The sequence below is a fragment of the Crinia signifera genome, chromosome 4 (genome assembly GCF_055691185.1).
Source record: "Crinia signifera chromosome 4, ASM5569118v1, whole genome shotgun sequence".
NCBI classification, from domain to species: domain Eukaryota; kingdom Metazoa; phylum Chordata; class Amphibia; order Anura; family Myobatrachidae; genus Crinia; species Crinia signifera.
In genome coordinates this window covers 323,502,572-323,522,772 of record NC_139220.1, presented here as the reverse complement: position 1 = coordinate 323,522,772, position 20,201 = coordinate 323,502,572, and the positions used below count along the sequence as shown (strand labels likewise).

Below are 20,201 nucleotides of genomic sequence, written 5' to 3'. Positions count from 1 at the left end.
ACACTGGGGAGGGTTACACTGTACATGTGACTGTAGCTGTCACCTTCTCCCCGCTCAGTGCTGTGTAACTATACATTATATGGTGACCGGACACTGGGGAGGGTTACACTGTACATGTGACTGTAGCTGTCACCTTCTCCCCGCACAGCGCTGTGTAACTATACATTATATGGTGACAGGACACTGGGGAGGGTTACGCGCTGTGTAACTACATTATATGGTGACAGGACCCTGGGGAGGGTTACGCTTTACGTGTGACTGTAGCAGTCACCTTCTCCCCGCACAGCGCTGTGTAACTATACATTATATGGTGACAGGACACTGGGGAGGGTTACGCTGTACATGTGACTGTAGCAGTCACCTTCTCCCCGCACAGCGCTGTGTAACTATACATTATATGGTGACGGTACCCTGGGGAGGGTTACGCTGTACATGTGACTGAAGCTGTCACCTTCTCCCTGCACAGCGCTGTGTAACTATACATTATATGGTGACTGGACCCTGGGGAGGGTTACGCTGTACATGTGACTGAAGCTGTCACCTTCTCCCCGCACAGCGCTGTGTAACTATACATTATATGGTGACGGGACCCTGGGGAGGGTTACGCTGTACATGTGACTGAGGCTGTCACCTTCTCCCCGCACAGCGCTGTGTAACTATACATTATATGGTGACGGTACCCTGGGGAGGGTTACGCTGTACATGTGACTGAAGCTGTCACCTTCTCCCTGCACAGCGCTGTGTAACTATACATTATATGGTGACGGGACCCTGGGGAGGGTTACGCTGTACATGTGACTGAAGCTGTCACCTTCTCCCCGCACAGCGCTGTGTAACTATACATTATATGGTGACGGGACCCTGGGGAGGGTTACGCTGTACATGTGACTGAGGCTGTCACCTTCTCCCCGCACAGCGCTGTGTAACTATACATTATATGGTGACAGGACACTGGGGAGGGTTACGCTGTACATGTGACTGAGGCTGTCACCTTCTCCCCGCACAGCGCTGTGTAACTATACATTATATGGTGACAGGACACTGGGGAGGGTTACGCTGTACATCTGACTGTAGCTGTCACCTTCTCCCCGCACAGCGCTGTGTAACTATACATTATATGGTGACAGGACACTGGGGAGGGTTACGCTGTACATGTGACTGTAGCTGTCGCCTTCTCCCCGCACAGCGCTGTGTAACTATACATTATATGGTGACGGTACCCTGGGGAGGGTTACGCTGTACATGTGACTGTAGCTGTCGCCTTCTCCCCGCACAGCGCTGTGTAACTATACATTATATGGTGACGGTACCCTGGGGAGGGTTACGCTGTACATGTGACTGTAGCTGTCACCTTCTCCCCGCACAGCGCTGCGTATCTATACATTATATGGTGACGGGACCCTGGGGAGGGTTGCACTGTACATGTGACTGTAGCTGTCGCCTTCTCCCCACACAGCGCTGTGTAACTATACATTATATGGTGACAGGACACTGGGGAGGGTTACGCTGTACGTGTGACTGTAGCTGTCGCCTTCTCCCCGCACAGCGCTGTGTAACTACACATTATATGGTGACGGAACACTGGGGAGGGTTACGCTGTACATGTGACTGTAGCTGTCACCTTCTCCCCGCACAGCGCTGTGTAACTACACATTATATGGTGACGGAACACTGGGGAGGGTTACGCTGTACATGTGACTGTAGCTGTCACCTTCTCCCCGCACAGCGCTGTGTAACTACACATTATATGGTGACGGGACCCTGGGGAGGGTTACGCTGTACATGTGACTGTAGCTGTCACCTTCTCCCCGCACAGAGCTGTGTAACTATACATTATATGGTGACGGGACACTGGGGAGGGTTACACTGTACATGTGACTGTAGCTGTCACCTTCTCCCCGCACAGCGCTGTGTAACTATACATTATATGGGGACAGGACACTGGGGAGGGTTACGCTGTACATGTGACTGTAGCTGTCACCTTCTCCCCGCACAGCGCTGTGTAACTATACATTATATGGTGACGGTACCCTGGGGAGGGTTACGCTGTACATCTGACTGTAGCTGTCACCTTCTCCCCGCACAGCGCTGTGTAACTATACATTATATGGTGACAGGACACTGGGGAGGGTTACGCTGTACATGTGACTGAAGCTGTCACCTTCTCCCTGCACAGCGCTGTGTAACTACACATTATATGGTGACGGTACCCTGGGGAGGGTTACGCTGTACATGTGACTGTAGCTGTCGCCTTCTCCCTGCACAGCGCTGTGTAACTATACATTATATGGTGACGGGACCCTGGGGAGGGTTACCCTGTACATGTGACTGTAGCTGTCACCTTCTCCCTGCACAGTGCTGTGTAACTATACATTATATGGTGACAGGACACTGGGGATGGTTACGCTGTACATGTGACTGTAGCTGTCACCTTCTCCCCGCACAGCGCTGTGTAACTATACATTATATGGTGACGGGACCCTAGGCAGGGTTACGCTGTACATGTGACAGTAGCTGTCACCTTCTCCCTGCACAGCGCTGTGTAACTATACATTATATGGTGACAGGACACTGTGGAGGGTTACGCTGTACATGTGACTGTAGCTGTCACCTTTTCCCCGCACAGCGCTGTGTATCTATACATTATATGGTGACAGGACCCTGAGGAGGGTTACGCTGTACATCCGACTGTAGCTGTCACCTTCTCCCTGCACAGCGCTGTGTATCTATACATTATATGGTGACAGGACCCTGGGGTGGGTTACGCTGTACATGTGACTGTAGCTGTCACCTTCTCCCTGCACAGTGCTGTGTAACTATACATTATATGGTGACAGAACACTGGGGAGGGTTACACTGTACATGTGACTGTAGCTGTAGGTGTGTGATGTCGGGGTGCTGGCGGTGTACGGTATGTGTGTGATGTCGGGGTGCTGGCGGTGTACGGTATGTGTGTGATGTCGGGGTGCTGGCGGTGTACGGTATGTATGTGATGTCGGGGTGCTGGCGGTGTATGGTATGTGTGTGATGTCGGGGTGCTGGCGGTGTACGGTATGTGTGTGATGTCGGGGTGCTGGCGGTGTACGGTATGTGTGTGATGTCGGGGCGGTGTGTAATGTTGGGGTGCTGGTGGTGTATGGTATGTGTGTGATGTCGGGGCAGCTGGCGGTGTGTGATGTTGGGGAGGTGTGTGATGTCAGGGTGCTGGCGGTGTATGGTATGTGTGTGATGTTGGGGTGGTGTGTGTGATGTCGGGGCGCTGGCGGTGTATGGTATGTGTGTGATGTCGGGGCGCTGGCGGTGTACGGTATGTGTGTGATGTTGGGGCAGCTGGCGGTGTACGGTATGTGTGTGATGGTGGTGTATGGTATGTGTGTGATGTCGGGGCGCTGGCGGTGTACGGTATGTGTGTGATGTTGGGGCAGCTGGCGGTGTACGGTATGTTTGTGATGTTGGGGCAGCTGGCGGAGTACGGTATGTGTGTGATGGTGGTGTGTGTGATGTCGGGGCAGCTGGCGGTGTACGGTATAGGTGTGATGGCGGTGTATGGTATGTGTGTGATGGTGGTGTGTGTGATGTCGGGGCAGCTGGCGGTGTACGGTATAGGTGTGATGGCGGTGTATGGTATGTGTGTGTGATGTCCGTGTACGGTATGTGTGTGATGTCGGGGCGCTGGCGGTGTATTGTATGTGTGTGATGTCGGGGTGCTGGCGGTGTATGGTATGTGTGTGATGTTGGGGCGGTGTGTGATGTCGGGGTGTTGGCGGTGTACGGTATGTGTGTGATGTCAGGGTGCTGGCGGTGTATGGTATGTGTGTGATGTCGGGGTGCTGGCGGTGTACGGTATGGGTGTGATGTTGGGGAGGTGTGTGATGTCGGGGTGCTGGCGGTGTACGGTATGTGTGTGATGTCGGGGTGCTGGCGGTGTACGGTATGTGTGTGATGTCGGGGTGCTGGCGGTGTACGGTATGTGTGTGATGTCGGGGTGCTGGCGGTGTATGGTATGTGTGTGATGTCAGGGTGCTGGCGGTGTGTGATGTCGGGGTGTTGGCGGTGTACGGTATGGGTGTGATGTTGGGGAGGTGTGTGATGTCGGGGTGCTGGCGGTGTACGGTATGTGTGTGATGTCGGGGTGCTGGCGGTGTACGGTATGTGTGTGATGTCGGGGTGCTGGCGGTGTATGGTATGTGTGTGATGTCAGGGTGCTGGCGGTGTGTGATGTCGGGGTGCTGGCGGTGTACGGTTTGTGTGGTACAGGTGCGGCCCCAGCACACAGTCTGCTGCTGAAATGCAGCAAGGAAATTACATGGTAATAAAAGCCCAATGTTGCCGTGGTTACCACAGCATGCTGTGACGCAGCGTACCACTGGTCGCCATGGTTACACATTTACCAGTAAGTGATCAGGACCACAATTCATTGATCAGAATGTTCGGCTGCATTTCCTACGACGGGGTCACCTACCTTTGTCCCACGCTCTTCTCTTGGGAGTCTGGTGCTGTTCCGTGCAGCGCCCTCCGTCTTCCAAACACCGTGCAGTTCCTCTTCCCTGCCTGCGGCGTCACCCTCTGCTATTGTGCTTCTAGCACAGGGTGGTCTGTATTTAAGCACTAAATGTGTGTGAAACGTGCATATATGATCTATGTATTGGAGATTGTGGTCGCTGTAGCCCCATAGTATTAGTAATTAAGGCTTAGTACATAGCGGATTGCCCGGGAGCTGATCACGGCGTTCCCCTGACAGGCGCTGTAGACGGGTCTATATACGAACATGGGCGTTCTGTTGTAGATCGGATGTTGCTACGGACAACCAATCAGAAACTACTTCTTATATAGCACCTTCTAGAAGATAATAGGATCTGGTTGCCCATAGCTACATCATATTTTCAATAGTACTCCCATCTTAGTAAATAAGACCCACAGTGTCTATTTAGTTAGGCACACGGTTACGTTCTCCCTCTATGCCGACACGAGTGTGAGAAGGTAGCGAGGCGGCGCACGGTTACGTTCTCCCTCTGTGCCGACATGAGTGTGAGAAGGTAGCGAGGCACCGAGCGGCACACTGTTACGTTCTCCCTCTATGCCGACATGAGTGTGAGAAGTTAGCGAGGCACCGAGCGGCACACGGTTACGTTCTCCCTCTGTGCCGACATGAGTGTGAGAAGGTAGCGAGGCACCGAGCGGCACACTGTTACCTTCTCCCTCTATGCCGACATGAGTGTGAGAAGTTAGCGAGGCACCGAGCGGCACACGGTTACGTTCTCCCTCTATGCCGACATGAGTGTGAGAAGGTAGCGAGGCACCGAGCGGCACACGGTTACGTTCTCCCTCTATGCCGACACGAGTGTGAGAAGTTAGAGAGGCACCGAGCGGCACACGGTTACGTTCTCCCTCTATGCCGACATGAGTGTGAGAAGGTAGCGAGGCACCGAGCGGCACACTGTTACCTTCTCCCTCTATGCCGACATGAGTGTGAGAAGTTAGCGAGGCACCGAGCGGCACACGGTTACGTTCTCCCTCTATGCCGACATGAGTGTGAGAAGGTAGCGAGGCAGCGAGCGGCACACGGTTACGTTCTCCCTCTATGCCGACATGAGTGTGAGAAGGTAGCGAGGAACCGAGCGGCACACGGTTACGTTCTCCCTCTATGCCGACATGAGTGTGAGAAGTTAGAGAGGCACCGAGCGGCACACGGTTACGTTCTCCCTCTATGCCGACATGAGTGTGAGAAGGTAGCGAGGCACCGAGCGGCACACTGTTACCTTCTCCCTCTATGCCGACATGAGTGTGAGAAGTTAGCGAGGCACCGAGCGGCACACGGTTACGTTCTCCCTCTATGCCGACATGAGTGTGAGAAGGTAGCGAGGCAGCGAGCGGCACACGGTTACGTTCTCCCTCTATGCCGACATGAGTGTGAGAAGGTAGCGAGGAACCGAGCGGCACACGGTTACGTTCTCCCTCTATGCCGACATGAGTGTGAGAAGTTAGCGAGGCGGCATGCGGTTACGTTGTCCCTCTATGCCGACATGAGTGTGAGAAGGTAGCGAGGCAACTAGCGGCACACGGTTACGTTCTCCCTCTATGCCGACATGAGTGTGAGAAGGTAGCGAGGCAGCGAGCGGCACACGGTTACGTTCTCCCTCTATGCCGACATGAGTGTGAGAATGTAGCGAGGCAGCGAGCAGCACATGGTTACGTTCTCCCTCTATGCCGACATGAGTGTGAGAAGGTAGCGAGTCACCGAGCGGCACATGGTTATGTTCTTCCTCTGTGCCGACACGAGTGTGAGAAGGTAGCGAGGCGGCACGCGGTTACGATCTCCCTCTATGCCGACATGTGTGTGAGAAGGTAGAGAGGCGGCACGCGGTTACGTTCTCCCTCTATGCCGACATGAATGGTTAAGTGTGAATGGAATACGGTTATTAGGTTGACAACCTGAAGGTCTACAGGGCTGAGGTTGGCAAGTCGACACAGGCATTAGGTGTACAATAGGAAGTTTGACAGTCAAAAGGTCAACATGAGTTTCTCACTTTTTTTTTCTTCTTGTGCCGACAGGCGGTCTCTTATACCTTACCATCCACTTGGACCGTTCCCATGTTGGCTATGTCGACATTTGGGCCAAAATCATGATGAAGAACTCATGTCAACCTTTCCATCGTAGACCTAATGCTTGTGTTGATTTTCTGACTAGACATGTCAACCTATATCATGTGTCAACCTTAATGCGGTGGAACCTCTGACCCCGTACCTGGAAGATGAAGCCGGTTAAAAAAAAAAAAGTAATGTTGACCATGTCATGTGCCTAGTTATTTTTTTTTTTTCATGTCGACTTTTTGGCCCTGTTGACCTTTTGGGGGGGGGGGGGGTAAGCTTATTGACTGTCTATCAACCAGGGCAGCGTTCGGTCCCCCCCTGGCAGTGCTGAATCGGCCCCATAGTGTATTACACATCCAGGTAAAGCAGCCAGCTTTGCCCTCTACACCAGGGAATTCTGGGGCTTGTAGTACCACAGGCAGCCAGCCACGGGGCTCCCATTGTGTAGGTAGGTGTGACCCCGGCCTGTGCTTGTCACTGTGACAATTCCCAGTCTCCCCGCTGTCATTATCAGCCGGCTATAATTGTGTCACTCGCCCCTGTAATACTGGGACACGTCGTCCTGCGGGGCTGCTCTCACTCCACGGATTAACCCTGCGTAGAGGTAACGGGAGGAGTAATGGGAGTACCGGCGGTGTCCTCTTCAGCTGGGCAGTGTCTGTATAGCCTGGTGCACCATCAGCCCATCCGGTCATTATATAGGAGAGCCCAAGGCACTGGAGCTGTGTGTTTGTGTGTCGTCAATATCATTTAGTGTGAGCCCCCTATATCATTATCAATCCCCCATCCACGTCATCGGAACATGCAGTATTGTCAGGGGTGGCGCGTTTGGCAGGCGTCCGGGTGATGTCACTGGACGATCGGCGGTGCAGCATATACTCTTATATACTCCGCTCATCTGACATATATAAGCATACGCAGTGTTTATATTTCTATATCGCATTGTAGTAATCTCACACTGAGGTTTTGTCACATACATTAGGGTGGCTCCTCTTACAGTGATACTGACACCTCGGTGTATTCATCTTCTCACACCTGCTGTCTCCTTACATTATCCACCTTGTAACTGGAGGTCTCCTGTCCCTCGGGGTCACCATCCTGTGATGCCCGGCGCTCCTCTCCTCTCCCTCTGTGATGCCCGGCGCTCCTCTCCTCTCCCTCTGCGATGCCCGGTGCTCCTCTCCCTCTGTGATGCCCGGCTCTCCTCTCCCTCTGTGATGCCTGGCTCTCCTCTCCCTCTGTGATGCTCGGCGCTCCTCTCCTCTCCCTCTGTGATGCCCAGCGCTCCTCTCCCTCTGCGATGCCCGGCGCTCCTCTCCTCTCCCTCTGCGATGCCCGGCGCTCCTCTCCTCTCCCTCTGTGATGCCCGGCGCTCCTCTCCTCTCCCTCTGTGATGCCCGGCGCTCCTCTCCTCTCCCTCTGTGATGCCCGGCGCTCCTCTCCTCTCCCTCTGTGATGCCCGGCGCTCCTCTCCCTCTGCGATGCCCGGCGCTCCTCTCCCTCTGCGATGCCCGGCGCTCCTCTCCTCTCCCTCTGTGATGCCCGGCGCTCCTCTCCTCGCCCTCTGCGATGCCCGGTGCTCCTCTCCTGTCCCTCTGCGATGCCCGGCGCTCCTCTCCTGTCCCTCTGCGATGCCCGGCGCTCCTCTCCTGTCCCTCTGCGATGCCCGGCGCTCCTCTCCTGTCCCTCTGCGATGCCCGGCGCTCCTCTCCTGTCCCTCTGCGATGCCCGGCGCTCCTCTCCTGTCCCTCTGCGATGCCCGGCGCTCCTCTCCTGTCCCTCTGCGATGCCCGGCGCTCCTCTCCCTCTGCGATGCCCGGCGCTCCTGTCCTGTCCCTCTGCGATGCCCGGCGCTCCTGTCCTCTCCCTCTGCGATGCCTGGCTCTCCTCTCCCTCTGCGATGCCCGGCGCTCCTCTCCTCTCCCTCTGCGATGCCCGGCTGTCCTGTCCCTCTGCGATGCCCGGCGCTCCTCTCCTGTCCCTCTGCGATGCCCGGCGCTCCTCTCCTGTCCCTCTGCGATGCCCGGCGCTCCCCGCCCCCCAATCTCGGCCCTCCTCTGTATTCTTCTTTCCATGCTCAGAGGAGGTCTGGTCTGTGTGTATCCGTCATATCCCTTTTTATATTGGGCCTCAGGTCTGTATATGCCTCACATTCCTCCATAAATCCTCACTAGCCACCAGCCACATATCCTCTGTAAACACCCGCCACTGCCCACACCTCATTCATCCTCTGGTCATGTGATTACCCCGGCTATAAGATGCCCCTCTCAGGGAACCATTACACAGAGCACCCACCCCCCGCTCCATTACTGAGAGTGCTTAGTGTTTGTGTTCACTCTCTCCAGCGGCATCCAGTCCTCTCATCTGCAGCATCTATTCCCATTTCTGTATGTCAGAGAGACGGGTGCTGCAGTGCAGTGTGGGATATGTGCCAACGGCAACAGACTCTTACCATGCTGGGTGCCGGGGGTCTGAGTGTGCTAATATATAGTGTGTATATATAAAATATTCCAGGCCCAGGATCTGTGTAAACTACTATACAGTATATATCCCCTTCCAGGCCTGGGATCTGTGTATACCGCACCACGGATGAATAATGTACAGTATATATCCCCTTCCAGGCCTGGGATCTGTGTATACCCCACCACGGAGGTATAATATACAGTATATATCCCCTTCCAGGCCTGGGATCTGTGTATACCGCACCACGGAGGTATAATATACAGGATATATCCCCTTCCAGGCCTGGGATCTGTGTATACCGCACCACGGAGGTATAATATACAGTATATATCCCCTTCCATGCCTGGGATCTGTGTATACCGTACCACAGAGTTATAATATACAGTATATATCCCCTTCCAGGCCTGGGATCTGTGTATACCGCACCACGGAGGTATAATATACAGGATATATCCCCTTCCAGGCCTGGGATCTGTGTATACCGCACCACGGAGGTATAATATACAGTATATATCCCCTTCCAGGCCTGGGATCTGTGTATTCCGCACCACGGAGGTATAATATGCAGTATATATCCCCTTCCAGGCCTGGGATCTATGTATACTGCACCACAGAGGTATAATGTACAGTGTATATCCCCTTCCAGGCCTGGGATCTGTGTATACCGCACCACGGAGGTATAATATACAGTATATATCCCCTTCCAGGCCTGGGATCTGTGTATACCGCACCACGGAGGTATAATGTACAGTGTATATCCCCTTCCAGGCCTGGGATCTGTGCATACCGCACCACGGAGGTATAATATACAGTGTATATCCCCTTCCAGGCCCGGGATCTGTGTATACCGCACCACGGAGGTATAATGTACAGTGTATATCCCCTTCCAGGCCTGGGATCTGTGCATACCGCACCACGGAGGTATAATATACAGTGTATATCCCCTTCCAGGCCTGGGATCTGTGTATACCGCACAACGGAGGTATAATATACAGTGTATATCCCCTTCCAGGCCAAGGATCTGTGCATACCGCACCACAGAGGTATAATGTACAGTGTATATCCCCTTCCAGGCCTGGGATCTGTGTATACCGCACCACGGAGGTATAATATACAGTATATATCCCCTTCCAGGCCTGGGATCTGTGTATACCGCACCACGGAGGTATAATGTACAGTGTATATCCCCTTCCAGGCCTGGGATCTGTGCATACCGCACCACGGTGGTATAATATACAGTATATATCCCCTTCCAGGCCTGGGATCTGTGTATACCGCACTACGGAGGTATAATATACAGTATATACCCCCTTCCATGCCAAGGATCTGTGTATACCGCACCACGGAGGTATAATATACAGTGTATATCCCCTTCCAGGCCTGTGATCTGTGTATACCCCACCACGGAGGTATAATATACAGTGTATATCCCCTTCCAGGCCTGTGATCTGTGTATACCCCACCACGGAGGTATAATATACAGTGTATATCCCCTTCCAGGCCTGTGATCTGTGTATACCCCACCACGGAGGTATAATATACAGTATATATCCCCTTCCAGGCCTGGGATCTGTGTATACTGCACCACGGAGGTATAATATACAGTATATATCCCCTTCCAGGCCCGGGATCTGTGTATACCGCACCACGGAGGTATAATATACAGTATATATCCCCTTCCAGGCCCGGGATCTGTGTATATCGCACCACTGAGGTATAATATACAGTATATACCCCCTTCCAGGCCTCGGATCTGTGTATACCGCACCACGGAGGTATAATATACAGTATACAGTCGGGCAAAAAAGTATTTAGTCAGCCACCAATTGTGCAAGTTCTCCCACTTAAAAAGATGAGAGAGGCCTGTAATGCCCCTTTCAGACCGCACTTTTAAAACGGTAAATTGCCGTTTTTTTACCGTTTTAAAACGGTAATGTGTGCGGTCTGAAAGGTCCAGTCCCACTTAACCGGTTAGAAAATGCCGTTTTTTCGAACCGGTTAAAATGCAGGGTCCTACCCGTTTCTGAACCGGTATTTTAGCGCAAAAATCGGCTCAGAAACGGTATTTAGGACCCAGCCAATGAGCTGGGTCCTAAATTCAGCACAGTGAATACTGAATGAGCGCTCATTAAGTATTCACAGCACTGGAGCCCCCCCCCGCGCGTGTCGACACCCCCCGCGCGTGTCGACGGCCCCCCCGCGTGTCGACCCCCCCGCGCATGTCGGCGCCCCCCCCCCCCCCCCCCCCCCCCCGTGTCGACTTACCCCGTGCCGGTATCTCCGTTGTGGTTCCCGGCACTGCAGCTCAGTATGCTCGGAAAGCACTTATGAAAAAAGTGTCTTTCAGAAAATGGCTGCCCCCCATACGGAAGACAGTTTTTTTAAACAGGGTTTCCTATGGGGCAGCCATTTTCTGGAAGACACTTTTTTCATAAGTGCTTTCCGAGCATACTGAGCTGCAGTCCACAACGGAGGTACCGGCACGGGGTAAGTCGACACGGGGGGGGGGGGGGCACCGACACGCGGGGTGGGGTGGGGGGGCGTCGACATGCGCGGGGGGCGTCGACATGCGCGGGGGGCGTCGACATGCTCTCGGTCGACACGCGAGGGGGGGGGGGGGGAGCTGCACGGAGGGGAGGGCTGAAGGCTGCACTGGCTTTGACCCTGTATTTGGAAAGTTTCCAAAAACGGGTCTGCCAGTGTCAAAAAATCGGCACTTAAACGGTAATATACCGTTTAAGTGCTGCGGTGTGAAAGGGGTTTTATCTGGCAGACCCGTTTTTGGAAACGTTTCCAAATACAGGGTCAAAGCCAGTTATGCGGTCTGAAAGCAGCATAATTTTCATCATAGGTATACCTCAACTATGAGAGACAAAATGAGGAAAAAAAATCCAGAAAATGACATTGTCTGATTTTTAAAGAATTTATTTGCAAATTATGGTGGAAAATAAGTATTTGGTCAATAACAAAAGTTCATCTCAGTACTTTGTTATATACCCTTTGTTGGCAATGACAGAGGTCAAACGTTTTCTGTAAGTCTTCACAAGGTTTTCACAAACTGTTGCTGGTATTTTGGCCCATTCCTCCATGCAGATCTCCTCTAGAGCAGTGATGTTTTGGGGCTGTCGCTGGGCAACACGGACTTTCAACTCCCTCCAAAGATTTTCTATGGGGTTGAGATCTGGAGACTGGCTCGGCCACTCCAGGACCTTGAAATGCTTCTTACGAAGCCACTCCTTTGTTACCCGGGCAGTGTGTTTGGGATCGTTGTCATGCTGAAAGACCCAGCCACGTTTCATCTTCAATGCCCTTGCTGATGGAAGGAGGTTTTCACTCAAAATCTGACGATACATGGCCCCATTCATTCTTTCCTTTACACGGAGCAGTCGTCCTGTTCCCTTTGCAGAAAAACAGCCCCAAAGCATGATGTTTCCACCCCCATGCTTTACAGTAGGTATGGTGTTCTTTGGATGCAACTCAGCATTCTTTCTCCTCCAAACACGACGAGTAGAGTTGTTACCAAAAAGTTCTATTTTGGTTTCATCTGACCATATGACATTCTCCCAATCCTCTTCTGGATCATCCAAATGCTCTCTAGCAAACTTCAGACGGGCCTGCACATGTACTGCCTTTAGCAGGGGGACACGTCTGGCACTGCAGGATTTGAGTCCCTGGCGGCGTAGTGTGTTACTGATGGTAGCCTTTGTTACTTTGGTCCCAGCTCTCAGCAGGTCATTCACTAGGTCCCCCCGTGTGGTTCTGGGATTTTTGATCACCGTTCTTGTGATCATTTTGACCCCACGGGGTGAGATCTTGCGGGGAGCCCCAGATCGAGGGAGACTATCAGTGGTCTTGTATGCCTTCCATTTCCTAATAATTGCTCCCACAGTTGATTTCTTCACACCAAGCTGCTTACCTATTGCAGATTCAGTCTTCCCAGCCTGGTGCAGGTCTACAATTTTGTTTCTGGTGTCCTTTGACAGCTCTTTGCTCTTGGCCATAGTGGAGTTTGGAGTGTGACTGTTTGAAGTGTTGGACAGGTGTCTTTTATATAGATAAAGAGTTCAAACAGGTGTCATTAATACAGGTAACGAGTGGAGGACAGAGGAGCCTCTTACAGAAGAAGTTACAGGTCTGTGAGAGCAAGAAATCTTGCTTGTTTGTTTTTGACCAAATACTTATTTTCCACCATAATTTGCAAATAAATTCTTTAAAAATCAGACAATGTCATTTTCTGGATTTTTTTTCCTCATTTTGTCTCTCATAGTTGAGGTATACCTATGATGAAAATTACAGGCCTCTCTCATCTTTTTAAGTGGGAGAACTTGCACAATTGGTGGCTGACTAAATACTTTTTTGCCCGACTGTATATCCCCTTCCAGGCCTGGGATTTGTGTATACTGCACCACGGAGGTATAATATACAGTATATATCCCCTTCCAGGCCTAGGAACTGTGTATACCGCACCACGGAGGTATAATATACAGTATATATCCCCTTCCAGGCCTGGGATCTGTGTATACCGCACCACGGAGGAATAATATACAGTGTATATCCCCTTCCAGGCCTGTGATCTGTGTATACCCCACCACGGAGGTATAATATACAGTGTATATCCCCTTCCAGGCCTGTGATCTGTGTATACCCCACCACGGAGGTATAATATACAGTATATATCCCCTTCCAGGCCCGGGATCTGTGTATACCGCACCACGGAGGTATAATATACAGTATATATCCCCTTCCAGGCCCGGGATCTGTGTATACCGCACCACGGAGGTATAATATACAGTATATATCCCCTTCCAGGCCCGGGATCTGTGTATACCGCACCACGGAGGTATAATATACAGTATATATCCCCTTCCAGGCCTGGGATCTGTGTATACCGCACCACGGAGGTATAATATACAGTATATATCCCCTTCCAGGCCTGGGATCTGTGTATACCCCACCACGGAGGTATAATATACAGTGTATATCCCCTTCCAGGCCAGGGATCTGTGTATACCGCACCACGGAGGTATAATATACAGTGTATATCCCCTTCCAGGCCCGGGATCTGTGTATACCGCACCACGGAGGTATAATATACAGTGTATATCCCCTTCCAGGCCAGGATCTGTGTATACCGCAGCACGGAGGTATAATATACAGTATATATCCCCTTCCAGGCCCGGGATCTGTGTATACCGCACCACGGAGGTATAATATACAGTATATATCCCCTTCCAGGCCTGGGATCTGTGTATACCGCACCACGGAGGTATAATATACAGTGTATATCCCCTTCCAGGCCAAGGATCTGTGTATACCGCACCACGGAGGTATAATATACAGTGTATATCCCCTTCCAGGCCCGGGATCTGTGTATACCGCACCACGGAGGTATAATATACAGTATATATCCCCTTCCAGGCCCGGGATCTGTGTATACCGCACCACGGAGGTATAATATACAGTATATATCCCCTTCCAGGCCTGGGATCTGTGTATACCGCACCACGGAGGTATAATATACAGTATATATCCCCTTCCAGGCCTGGGATCTGTGTATACCGCACCACATGGGTATAATGTACAGTGTATATCCCCTTCCAGGCCAGGGATCTGTGTATACCGCATCACAGAGGTATAATATACAGTATATATCCCCTTCCAGGCCTGGGATCTGTGCATACCGCACCACGGAGGTATAATGTACAGTGTATATCCCCTTCCAGGCCTGGGATCTGTGTATACCGCACCACGGAGGTATAATGTACAGTATATATCCCCTTCCAGGCCAGGGATCTGTGTATACTGCACCACGGAGGTATAATATACAGTATATATCCCCTTCCAGGCCCGGGATCTGTGTATACCGCACCACGGAGGTTTAATATACAGTGTATATCCCCTTCCAGGCCTGGGATCTGTGTATACCGCACCACGGAGGTATAATATACAGTGTATATCCCCTTCCAGGCCCGGGATCTGTGTATACCGCACCACGGAGGTTTAATATACAGTGTATATCCCCTTCCAGGCCCGGGATCTGTGTATACCGCACCACGGAGGTATAATATACAGTATATATCCCCTTCCAGGCCTGGGATCTGTGTATACCGCACCACGGAGGTATAATATACACTATATATCCACTTCCTATATGAGCTATATCTGTGTTACACTTCTAGATAAATTGTCAGCTCTTGTGTACAGAGGGAATGAACTGTCTGATCAGGCGCAGTGTGAATATATGACAGGACTGTAATACGTTGTGTATAATGTGTTGCAGGACCCCGCCGGCATCTTTGAGCTTGTGGAAGTGGTTGGAAATGGAACATATGGGCAGGTGTATAAGGTGAGTCCTCGTCTCCCACTAGTACACGTTTGTCTGTCTCTTGTACATGACGCTGTCTAGTTCTCTCTCTGCTCCATGACGCTGTCTAGTTCTCTCTCTACTCCATGACGCTGTCTAGTTCTCTCTCTGCTCCATGACGCTGTCTAGTTCTCTCTCTCTCTGCTGCATGACGCTGTCTAGTTCTCGCTCTCTCTGCTCCATGACGCTGTCTAGTTCTCTCTCTGCTCCATGACGCTGTCTAGTTCTCTCTCTGCTCCATGACGCTGTCTAGTTCTCTCTCTGCTCCATGACGCTGTCTAGTTCTCTCTCTGCTCCATGGCGCTGTCTAGTTCTCTCTCCCTGCTCCATGGCGCTGTCTAGTTCTCTCTCTGCTCCATGGCGCTGTCTAGTTCTCTCTCTCTGCTCCATGACGCTGTCTAGTTCTCTCTCTGCTCCATGACGCTGTCTAGTTCTCTCTCTGCTCCATGACGCTGTCTAGTTCTCTCTCTGCTCCATGGCGCTGTCTAGTTCTCTCTCTGCTCAATGACGCTGTCTAGTTCTCTCTCTGCTCCATGACGCTGTCTAGTTCTCTCTCTCTGCTCCATGGCGCTGTCTAGTTCTCTCTGCTCCATGACGCTGTCTAGTTCTCTCTCTCTGCTCCATGACGCTGTCTAGTTCTCTCTCTCTGCTCCATGACGCTGTCTAGTTCTCTCTCTGCTCAATGACGCTGTCTAGTTCTCTCTCTGCTCCATGACGCTGTCTAGTTCTCTCTCTCTGCTCCATGGCGCTGTCTAGTTCTCTCTGCTCCATGACGCTGTCTAGTTCTCTCTCTGCTCCATGACGCTGTCTAGTTCTCTCTCTGCTCAATGACGCTGTCTAGTTCTCTCTCTGCTCAATGACGCTGTCTAGTTCTCTCTCTGCTCCATGACGCTGTCTAGTTCTCTCTCTCTGCTCCATGGCGCTGTCTAGTTCTCTCTGCTCCATGACGCTGTCTAGTTCTCTCTCTCTGCTCCATGACGCTGTCTAGTTCTCTCTCTGCTCAATGACGCTGTCTAGTTCTCTCTCTGCTCAATGACGCTGTCTAGTTCTCTCTCTGCTCCATGACGCTGTCTAGTTCTCTCTCTCTGCTCCATGGCGCTGTCTAGTTCTCTCTCTGCTCCATGACGCTGTCTAGTTCTCTCTCTCTGCTCCATGACGCTGTCTAGTTCTCTCTCTGTCTGCTCCATGGCGCTGTCTAGTTCTCTCTGTCTGCTCCATGACGCTGTCTAGTTCTCTCTCTCTCTGCTCCATGGCGCTGTCTAGTTCTCTCTCTCTCTGCTCCATGGCGCTGTCTAGTTCTCTCTCTCTGCTCCATGACGCTGTCTAGTTCTCTCTCTCTGCTCCATGACGCTGTCTAGTTCTCTCTCTCTGCTCCATGACGCTGTCTAGTTCTCTCTCTCTGCTCCATGACGCTGTCTAGTTCTCTCTCTCTGCTCCATGACGCTGTCTAGTTCTCTCTCTGCTCCATGACGCTGTCTAGTTCTCTCTCTGCTCCATGACGGTGTCTAGTTCTCTCTCTGCTCCATGACGCTGTCTAGTTCTCTCTCTCTGCTCCATGACGCTGTCTAGTTCTCTCTCTCTCTGCTCCATGGCGCTGTCTAGTTCTCTCTCTCTCTGCTCCATGGCGCTGTCTAGTTCTCTCTCTCTGCTCCATGACGCTGTCTAGTTCTCTCTCTCTGCTCCATGACGCTGTCTAGTTTTCTCTCTCTGCTCCATGACGCTGTCTAGTTCTCTCTCTCTCTGCTCCATGACGCTGTCTAGTTCTCTCTCTCTGCTCCATGACGCTGTCTAGTTCTCTCTCTCTGCTCCATGACGGTGTCTAGTTCTCTCTCTGCTCCATGACGGTGTCTAGTTCTCTCTCTGCTCCATGACGCTGTCTAGTTCTCTCTCTCTGCTCCATGACGCTGTCTAGTTCTCTCTCTGCTCCATGACGCTGTCTAGTTCTCTCTCTCTGCTCCATGACGCTGTCTAGTTCTCTCTCTCTGCTCCATGACGCTGTCTAGTTCTCTCTCTCTCTGCTCCATGACGCTGTCTAGTTCTCTCTCTCTGCTCCATGATGGTGTCTAGTTCTCTCTCTGCTCCATGGCGCTGTCTAGTTCTCTCTCTCTGCTCCATGACGCTGTCTAGTTCTCTCTCTGCTCCATGACGCTGTCTAGTTCTCTCTCTCTGCTCCATGACGCTGTCTTGTTCTCTCTCTGCTCCATGACGCTGTCTAGTTCTCTCTCTCTGCTCCATGACGCTGTCTAGTTCTCTCTCTCTGCTCCATGACGCTGTCTAGTTCTCTCTCTCTGCTCCATGGCGCTGTCTAGTTCTCTCTCTCTCTCTGCTCCATGGCGCTGTCTAGTTCTCTCTCTCTGCTCCATGACGCTGTCTAGTTCTCTCTCTCTGCTCCATGACGCTGTCTAGTTCTCTCTCTGTCTGCTCCATGGCGCTGTCTAGTTCTCTCTCTCTCTCTGCTCCATGACGCTGTCTAGTTCTCTCTCTCTCTCTGCTCCATGACGCTGTCTAGTTCTCTCTCTCTCTCTGCTCCATGACGCTGTCTAGTTCTCTCTCTCTCTCTCTCTCTCTGCTGTCTCTGCTGCGGGGAACGAGTGCCCCCGGCCAGTCTCTGTGCTGCTGGTGCACACATTATTTATGCAGTATTCCCCCACACCGCGTCTCCTGTATTATGTGTTATACGCGGCCATTGTTACACTGGCGCTGCCCGGCTGGAGACTGCAAACAGGCAGGAAAATGCAGAGTCAGCAGAGGAGGAGGGGGGCAGATACAGAGGGGGCGTTGGGGGAAGGAGTGGGGGTGTCTGCCATAGCAACAGGCAATATTGTGCAAATCTCACAGAGCCACAGGCTGTTCTGTACATCGGCACACACCCAGCACTTCTCTCACCCTGTAGTGGGAGGGGCTTCCCTTCTCCGTGTCATATGTGCTGTGTGTACGGCTGCAAGCTCACATCATGCAGATTCTACTTGTTACTTCATATTCTGTTCACCTGCCAGATGGATTCTGTGACCCTATACATCGTAACACAGACAGATGGGGACTAGGAGCCTGTCCCTCCCCCTGCAGGGTGTAACACAGGACAGATGGGGACTAGGAGCCTGTCCCTCCCCCTGCAGGGTGACACAGAGAGAAGGGAGCTATGAGCCTGCCCCTCCCCCTGCAGGGTGACACAGACAGAAGGGAGCTGTGAACCTGCCCCTCCTCCTGCAGGGTGACAGACAGAAGGGACTAGGAACCTGCCCTCCCCCTGCAGTGTGACACAGACAGAAGGGAGCTGTGAACCTGCCCCTCCTCCTGCAGGGTGACAGACAGAAGGGACCTAGGAACCTGCCCCTCCTTCTGAAGGATGACACAGACAGAAGGAGGCTATGAGCCTGCCCCTCCCTCTCAGGGTGACATAGTGAAAGAGACCGAAGGGAGCTATGGGCCTGCCCCTCCCCCTGTAGGCTGACACAGACAGAAAGGAGCTACGAGCTGGCCCCTCCCCCTGCAGGGTGACACAGACAGCAGGGAGCTATGAGCCTGCCCCTCCCCCTGCAGGGTGACACAGACAGCAGGGAGCTATGAGCCTGCCCCTCCCCCTGCAGGGTGACACAGACAGCAGGGAGCTATGAGCCTGCCCCTCCCCCTGCAGGGTGACACAGACAGCAGGGAGCTATGAGCCTGCCCCTCCCCCTGCAGGGTGACACAGACAGCAGGGAGCTATGAGCCTGCCCCTCCCCCTGCAGGGTGACACAGACAGCAGGGAGCTATGAGCCTGCCACTCCCCCTGCAGGGTGACACAGACAGCAGGGAGCTATGAGCCTGCCCCTCCCCCTGCAGGGTGACACAGACAGCAGGGAGCTATGAGCCTGCCCCTCCCCCTGCAGTGTGACACAGACAGAAGGGAGCTAGGAGCCTGCCCCTCCCCCTGCAGGGTGACACAGACAGAAGGGAGCTATGAGCCTGCCCCTCCCCCTGCAGGGTGACACAGACAGAAGGGAGCTATGAGCCGGCCCCTCCCCCTGCAGGGTGACACAGACAGAAGGGAGCTATGAGCCGGCCCCTCCCCCTGCAGGGTGACACAGACAGAAGGGAGCTATGAGCCTGCCCCTCCCCCTGTAGGGTGACACAGACAGAAGGAGGCTATGAGCCTGCCCCTCCCCCTGCAGTGTGACACAGACAGAAGGGAGCTAGGAGCCTGCCCCTCTCCCTGCAGGGTGACACAGACAGAAGGGAGCTATGAGCCTGCCCCTCCCCCTGCAGGGTGACACAGACAGAAGGGAGCTATGAGCCGGCCCCTCCCCCTGCAGGGTGACACAGACAGAAGGGAGCTATGAGCCGGCCCCTCCCCCTGCAGGGTGACACAGACAGAAGGGAGCTATGAGCCTGCCCCTCCCCCTGTAGGGTGACACAGACAGAAGGAGGCTATGAGCCTGCCCCTCCCCCTGTAGGGTGACACAGACAGAAGGGAGCTATGAGCCTGCCCAGACACAGACAGAAGGGAGCTATGACCCTGCCCCTCCCCCTGCAGGGTGACACAGACAGAAGGGAGCTATGACCCTGCCCCTCCCCCTGCAGGGTGACACAGACAGAAGGGAGCTATGAGCCTGCCCCTCCCCCTGCAGGGTGACAGTAGAAATAGGCAGTAAGCCAATGCTAATATCAGGACACTGCCTCTCTCCCTGCCCCTCTCTCTCTCTCTCTCTCTCTCTCTCTCTCTCTCTCTCTCTCTCTCTCTCTCTCTCTCTCTCTCTCTCTCTCTCTCTCTCTCTCTCTCTCTCTCTCTCTCTCTCTCTCGCCC

At 52.9% G+C, this 20,201-nt stretch overlaps 1 protein-coding gene across 7 annotated transcripts in view; it reads left to right on the top strand.

Annotated features, from left to right (window-relative positions):
• MINK1 (misshapen like kinase 1) overlaps positions 1-20,201 on the top strand; it is a 66,963-nt gene that overhangs the window by 15,164 nt on the left and 31,598 nt on the right. For all 7 annotated transcript variants that reach the window (XM_083185697.1, XM_083185696.1, XM_083185693.1 and 4 more), the window contains one exon: positions 15,335-15,400. In XM_083185697.1, coding sequence (XP_083041823.1) covers positions 15,335-15,400 — 66 coding nt within the window. The remainder of the gene's footprint in view (positions 1-15,334; positions 15,401-20,201) is intronic.